General features: G+C 41.7%; 1 protein-coding gene across 6 annotated transcripts in view; it reads left to right on the top strand.

Moving 5' to 3' along the window:
- The window catches only part of Phka1 (phosphorylase kinase regulatory subunit alpha 1), a 136,480-nt gene extending 130,001 nt beyond the window's left edge, over positions 1 to 6,479 (top strand). For 3 of the 6 annotated variants that reach the window (XM_029534351.1, XM_029534350.1, XM_029534353.1), the window contains 3 exons: positions 2,613 to 2,666; positions 3,499 to 3,699; positions 4,533 to 6,479. In XM_029534351.1, the coding sequence (XP_029390211.1) occupies positions 2,613 to 2,666; positions 3,499 to 3,699; positions 4,533 to 4,769 (492 nt within the window). In that variant the 3' untranslated portion in view covers positions 4,770 to 6,479. Of the gene's footprint in view, positions 1 to 2,612; positions 2,667 to 3,498; positions 3,700 to 4,264 lie in introns of all 6 variants that reach the window. The other 3 variants (XM_021187453.2, XM_029534352.1, XM_021187458.2) reach the window with 1 other exon arrangement.
- Positions 6,480 to 7,747: the final 1,268 nt, after the last annotated feature.

Below are 7,747 nucleotides of genomic sequence, written 5' to 3'. Positions count from 1 at the left end.
AAAAAAAAAAAAAAAAAAGAACAATATATAGTTGGGGCTGGCCTAGTTTAGAAATTCAGTCCATTATCATCAAGGCAGGAGCATGGCAGGCACGGTGCAGGCAGAGCTGAGAGTTGTACATCTTCATCTGAAGGCTGCTAACAGAATACTGACTTCCAGGCAGCTACTATGAGGGTTTTATAGCCCACAGTGACACACCTACTCCAAAAAGGCCACACCTACACCAACAGGGTCACACTTTCTAATATTGCTACTCCCTGAACTGAGCTTATAAAAACCATCACAACTAGTAACTGCTCTTAACCTTTGAGCCATCTCTCCAGCTCTGAATAATTTGTTTTGAGACAGGGTTTGTTATTGTCCAGGCTGGCCTCCAATTCAAGATCCTCCCACGTCAGTCTCTTGGAGTACTAAGATTGCTGGCATGTACCACCACACCAGGCCTAGATAAAACTCTTGGTGTAGCCAGGTGTGGTGGCACACGCCTTTAAAACAACAACAACAACAACAACTCTTGGTGTGATTAATATTTCTTCATATTATTTTACAATAGACATGTAAAGGCATATCACACCATTATGGTGATGCTAATTTTTAGAGGGCCAGGAAGACCATAATGCTCATTGACTGGTCTCATGTATACAAATACTTTCTCCTGAGAAATATTTCACTAATGGCATCATAATCTTGAGGTAGGTTTTGACCCTGTCAGGACAGTGATCTTCCAGGGACATATTAGAAACAGCAAAAGTTGATTCCTCAGAGTCTTTGCTTTAGGGACCTTCATTTTATCGATTGCTTGGAGTCTGCTTTGCTATAGTTATTATAACATGATAGAGACCAGATAGAGATAATATGAATTTTCTATCTCCAGTTACTCATGGATTACCACAATTCAACATAGCAATAGACATGTATTAGGTGCTCTGTCCACATAAGAACATGTATTCTTTGTCATCAAGGAGTTGAATCTTCTGGCTACCTTCCTTCAAAGCAACTGTTACACAAGGCCATACATGGCCGAAATGATTTGTAATAAAGATACCTAACCACAAGGCAGGCAAAATGATTCTTGCCACCATGACAAACCATCTGAGTTCCATCCAGGGACCCACATGATGGAAAACAAGAACTAACTCCTGCAAGTTCCCCCTCTGACTTCCACACATTTGTTGACTTGTGCCTGCCCTGACCACCACCACACACAAATACATGTTTGAAAAGGATGCTGTAGGAATAACAAAGGACTGGGTAAATCAGCCGAGGAAGAATGGGTATTTTTTTGGCAGAATCAAAACCTAGACTTGGTGTCTTAAAGAGGTTAAACCCATGACTTTCCAGACATGAAAGTAACAATAATTTTTACATGTTTCAAAGCTGGCAATTGAATGTACAGAAATTACTTAGAATCTGGAATATAACATGTACTGGTCCAACTGAGTCAGTAAACCTGTTGGTCATATGTGGTTGTTTTCTATAGTGTTTTGACTTCTATAGAATCTAAAATAAGTGATTAATTTCCACTGCTTTTTAATAGTTGAGTTCATATGCTAGAGAAAGGCAAAGAGTTACTCATGTTATCTATTGATCTAGGTATGGTGTTCCACAGCTATACTTGAAAGCTCTGAGAAGATGAAGACAGAACTTCCAGTGTCCAAGAGCAGCCTCAGCCACATAGTGAACTTGAGATAAGATTAGGTTACATGTGACCATGTGTCAAATAATGACAATGATAATAATATTAATTGAGTATCTACTATACACCAGAGTGTCTTCTGGTTATTCCCATTACAAAAGACAAAATAGCCAACAATTCTGTCCTTGTGGAGCTTATATTACTTGCAATAAGTAATAAACAGCAAATAATATATCTAAAATGTTAAAAAAAAAAGATGGTGGGAGAATAGGACAGGATAAGAATATTGATAAGGCATCATATGCGTTTTTCCTCTTCTTCCCCTGTGGTGTTCAGGTACCATTGCACACCAGAGGGGAAGGATGGAACAGAACTGTGTTCTGCAGTCCACATCTTTCTTTAGTGTGTTCAGACTCGAGTACACACCAGGCAGGAAAGGGTGAAGCCAAGTTCAAAATGGGTGAGTCACAGGACTCCCCAGACAGTGTCAGAGAAGGAGAAGCCCTGCCAGTAAAGGAACTCCTCCAGTTTTGCCAAGCTCAGAAGGCTATCAGAACAATTAGACTTTGACCTTAATCAGCAGTGCCCAACAATGAGGGACTCAGCTAGAACGAGTAGGAATGGGCCATGTACATAAATGTATAATGTGAGTCATTTCTGCAGCCTAAGTCTCCTGAAGGTCTATTTAATTTCTTAAAATAAATTGTGTGTGTGTGTGTGTGTGTGTGTGTGTGTGTGTGTACATGTACATGATGGTGGGAAACACATGCCATAGCTAGAGAACAACTTTGTGGAGTATGTTCTCCATTTCCTCCTTTACTTGGGATTATGGGAGTAAAGTCATGTCATTGTACTTGCACGGGGGTGTGAGCCATCTTGCCAGCCTTTGAAGTACACTTAGGAATCTGAGGTCTCTCCTCCTGGCCTCCCAGTTGTTAGCTCATCTCTGGTAATAACATGTTTTTCTATTTCTCAGTGTCATGGGCTTTCTGTGGAAGGTTTTGTTCTTCCCTCTTCAACCACTAGGGAGGTAAGGTTCTGTCTTTTCTATTTACATGATAGAAAGCTTGCCATCAGAAATTTTTCAGTTATCAGTTATTGAATTGACATTGATTTATAAATCAGCTGAGTGCACTGCATGGAGTAGGTAAAGCTGGAATGGGAATAGTGGACAGTAATAATACAGTGCTGGCGAGCCAGTTTACTTGGTAAACTGCTGTGCCATGCAAGCATGAGCTTTTTCTCCTCTGGATTATTTTCTTCGAGCAGAGTCCCAGAAATAATATTTTAGGTTAGAGGACATTTATACTTTTATGACTCTTATTATGCATTACCAGATTGCCTTACAAACTGATTAAGCCAATTTATACCATTTCATTAAAGGGGCTTATACTGGCTAATTTTGTGTCAACTTGACACAGGCTGGAGTTATCACAGAGAAAGGAGCTTTAGTTGGGGAAATGCCTCCATGAGATCCAGCTGTGAGACATTTTCTCAATTAGTGATCAAGTGTGGGGAAGGCCCCTTGTGGGTGGTGCAGGCTGAGCAAGCCAGGGGAAGCAAGCCAGTAAAGAACATCCCTCCATGGCCTCTGCATCAGCTCCTGCTTCCTGACCTGCTTGAGTTCCAGTCCTGACTTCCTTTAGTGATGAACAGCAGTATGGAAGTGTAAGCTGAATAAACCCTTTTCTCCCCAACTTGCTTCTTGGTCATGGTGTTTGTGCAAGGAATAGAAACCCTGACTAAGACAGGGCTGAAACCATATTGTACTTACAGGGCTTTATACTGCTTTTCAAAGGAAAGGATTCGTGTTCTTGGGTGATGGGATCTTAGAAAGTGATTTGTTTCTTTTTCTGTCACAGATGACCCCAGGCGAGATTAAATTCTCTGTCCATGTGGAGTCTGTCCTGAATCGTGTCCCTCAGCCAGAGTACCGCCAACTTCTGGTTGAAGCCATCCTTGTTCTCACCATGCTGGCAGATATTGAAATTCATAGCATTGGGAGCATCATTGCTGTGGAGAAAATAGTTCATATTGCCAATGACTTGTTCCTTCAAGAACAGGTAGGTTGCCCAATGTGGAATACACCTGCAGTCACTGCATCTAGGAGTTTGGAGGCTGGAGGATTGGGAGACCAAAGCCAGGCTCAGCTATTTAGTAAGTTCAGGATCAGCTTTAGCTACAGGAGATCCAAAACCTACAACAGATATTTCCTTCTCTTAGCCACTGTGAGAGAAGACAGAAGTATCCAAACGAAATATGAAAGACTACCACCCAAGGTGGGGGATCCCAATGTAGTCTCACTAGGGTTCCCTCCAAGTGCTAATAACAGAGGATGTTATTAGCAAATGTGACTCATTTAATCAATTTTTAATTGATATTTTATTTTCAAAATGCTATATAATAGAAAATTCTAACAAGTAAGTAAAATAATTTTGGGAGTCTAGTGACAAGTGCTATGTATAGAAATTCATATCCATCCTGCATAACCCTTCATGTCCCCTTCTGGTTAAACAGCTGAAGAAATGGTGCTGGGGAGGAAGCTCAGGTACACTAATTAGAATTTGACTCAGTAGGATCAGTAATTTTCCCTTTCACTGTGTTTTCCCACCCTTTTAAACCAAATAGAAAACCCTCGGCGCAGATGATATCATGTTGGCAAAGGATCCTGCATCTGGCATCTGTACTCTTCTGTACGACAGTGCACCCAGTGGCAGATTTGGCACCATGACCTACCTCTCCAAGGCAGCTGCCACCTACGTGCAGGAGTTTCTGCCACACAGCCTCTGTGCCATGCAGTGAGGGCTGTAGGTTCTGCCTGTTAGAACACTTCAGTAGCTAGCCCGTCTGGTTGATTGTGCATGGAACTGACGTTAACACCTGATCACTCCCCCAGGCCCCTTTCCTGCCCCATCCCTCCCAAGAAGAGAGAACCTTGCTGACGATCTCACTACTTTTGAAGAAAAGAAGCCCTATCTGGAGACTCGCCTCCAGAGTGAAGGTTCAACTGCGCCTGCAGTCACTATCCACACAAAAAAGAAGTCGTTCTTTTGTGGTTCATAGACGTCTGCATGTGTTTTTATTCTGTAGAGCTGTTACCTGCTTAGTTTTTAAAACTTCTCTTGGGGAGTAGGTATTAATAACTTATTCCTGTAAGTTGGTTTTCTTATTTGTTGGTTTTTACTTGTGTCTATGAGTGGTGGGTATTGATTAGTCCATCATTTCAAGAGAGTAGATGCTAAGTTGGACTTTATGCTGCTGTAAATTGGACCTGTCTACTCTAAGTGCCTTTACTTAGGAAAAGCCAGTACCAGATCATGGCTTCCTTCTTCACTCAAAGGCTGCTTTGCTCTGAGTGGGGAAATAGTGGGGGGTTTTGTGCCTTTCATTGTTCTTTCTATATCTGCCCACAATGCCTACTGTCTCTGTGGTGTGGTGAAATATCAAAAATTGTAAGCTCACATGGAAGTTTAAGTATTTCTGGGTTAACACTTGGAATAACCCAGAGCAAAGGAGCCAGATGCCTAATTCCAGAGAGGAAGGGAAAGAAGCTCTGTAGGCAGTGCTTTACACATAGGGAGCCAAGAGAACATCAGAGGCAGGTAGGTTGCTTGTGGACAGCCTTGGACACCAAATCCTTGCCTCTGGAGTGTAGCCTCACACAACACAGAGAGTAACTGAAGCCTATTTTAAGCAAAGCGAAACCACCAGTCCAGTCTGAATGCCCCTTTTCAGTACCTTGGTGTTCCTTCTCAGTCAGTCCCCAGCACGCCCAGCTACCCTTAACTCCCTCCCTCAATTCTTTCATTACATGTTTTTTACTTTCTAATTCTAGTACTTATAGCCTTTAATCTTGGTAGCTGTGGCCAAATATCTATTGTTATACATATCCGTGAATGTGCTTGTAAGTGGTTAAATAATTTGTAAGTATTTTTGATGTCTGTCTGTCTGTCTGTCTCTACATGGATGGACTGAATAAGAATGTAAATAATATTGCAAAGCAAGCACAGTCATACTTGCTGCTTGAGAAGCTGAGGCAGGAGGATCATAAATTCAAAGCCAGCCTTGCTATAGCAAGTTTCAGGGCAGCATGGGTATGAGACCGTGTCTCAAAAACATTTGAAAGCATGCTGTGCATGTGTGAGAGGGTGGCATGGCTGGTCTCAGGCTGACACTCGAAGGGTAGTAGAAATATCCCTTCTGGTCTATTGTCTACTTCGCTGTGTAGGTAGCCTGGCTTAACAGAGCTTTCTCCTGATTTTCCTTGTTTCTACCCAGAGAATGTCCTACTCCCCTTTCCCTCCAAATGTTAAGGGTTTTCTGCGGAACAGTAATGGGTTTAATGGGACAGTGAGCTCCAAACAGTCACAGAGGCAGGCAGAGTCTCCTGAGCTCCCTGGCTAAGTGCAGCGTGCTAGCAGACAGGCGGTGGGTGCAAAGGGCTGCTGGGCCACCTCTCCCCTCTCACAAACCATGGAACCACAGGGAGGGGCTTTCTGACCACTTCTGAGGAGAATGTACAACCTGTTCCGTGCCTGTATGTGTGTTCATGACCTGTAAGTGTACCCCAGTCATAGGATGTACACCAAGCACTGTGGTGGGAGCTACCACTTCTTCCCGAACCTCTGCTTTTGAATTGACACTGGTGCTCACCTTTCTCTGGACTTACGGATTTGCCTGTGGATTTAATGCTCACACTGTGGTATTTAATTTTTAAAGTAACTTTTCAGAAAATATTACTGGCGTTTTGTTCATTTTAAGACTGTTAACATGAAGAAAAAGTGTGCTAGAACTTTTTAAAAACACATAATGTCTTGAAGTTAGAATAAAGACTAAGAATTGACTATGTCTAGCGTTACTGCACAAAAGCTTATCTGATTTGTGACTGAAGCTAATTCATGATTATTTCACATAACGTTTTGCTATACAGTATACTCAACCGGGTCAAATAAGACTAACATTTATATACTGTATATTATCATACATCATATACCATATATAAAAAAGCCACAGGTTTAGTGCTATCTTTAGACAGACTGCTCACTAAAAATATAAGATGGGTGCTTACTCTATTTCAACTCTATATAAGTGGTGTTTCTAAACTACTAGAAAACAATTTAAATAGTTTGTTCTCCCAAGTATTCTCAATATTTCACATATTGTTTAAAATACTCACTGGCTTGAACTTGGAGGTAGGAGCACACGCCTTTAATCCTAGTACTTAGGAGGCAGAGGCAGGCGGCTCTCTGTGAGTTAGAAGCCAGCCTGGTCTACAGAGTGAGTTCCAGGACAGCCAGGGCCACATAGAGATACCTTGTCTTAGAAAACAAAAAGCAAAACAGAAATCTCACTGACCATTTCTATAACAAGTGAGTATGCATCCACCAAAGATGAATAGTGTCTCTACATGCCCTGTCTGGGACATACTAGTTCGATGAGGCTGACTGGTCAGTGAACCTCAAGCATCCTTTGGTCTGGGTTCCTAGCACCATGCCAGCTTCTTCTCTAGGTCCTCATGCTTCCATAGCTTCTTCCCTGGGTCCTCATGCTTACATAGCAAGCAGTTTACTCACCAAGCCATCTCCCTGCCACTTAGACTTTATTTTTTGACCAATTGAAGTAACTGCCAATCTTGGTTTGTTCACTAGAGTCCTTCTTTATACTCCTTTACCTGGCATCATTTTTAATATCACTTTCTGTCACTCTCACAAGTATTCTAGGGTCAATGGTATGATCACTTTGTATCTAGTAGGAGTCTGATTTCTTTTAAGGCTATACCTCAAAGCCAAAAACCTGTTCTCAAAGCACTAGAAGTACTTGACATCAGTGAATGGGATTTAGATAACAGGTAAAACTTTGTGGACATATTAAAGATGTCTGACATAAGTCTTTAAAAATAAATACTACGTTCTTGCCAAGTCATCTTACCTTTGTAGACAACATTGGAGGTAGGTAGTGCTGATACCCCCATCTTACTATAGGTGAGGGAACATAGGCAGTGGTGGCTGAAGCAAACTGCCCAAGATAAATTAGCTAATAAGTCACTGTCCTGTGATTTGAACTCCTGTACTGACTTTAGAGTTCCCATCCATAACTATTGTATTCTTCAAG

This window comes from Mus pahari, chromosome X, assembly GCF_900095145.1.
Source record: "Mus pahari chromosome X, PAHARI_EIJ_v1.1, whole genome shotgun sequence".
NCBI classification, from domain to species: Eukaryota; Metazoa; Chordata; class Mammalia; order Rodentia; family Muridae; genus Mus; species Mus pahari.
The sequence above is the reverse complement of the archived record's forward strand: the minus strand, read 5'-3'. Positions and strand labels throughout refer to the sequence as shown.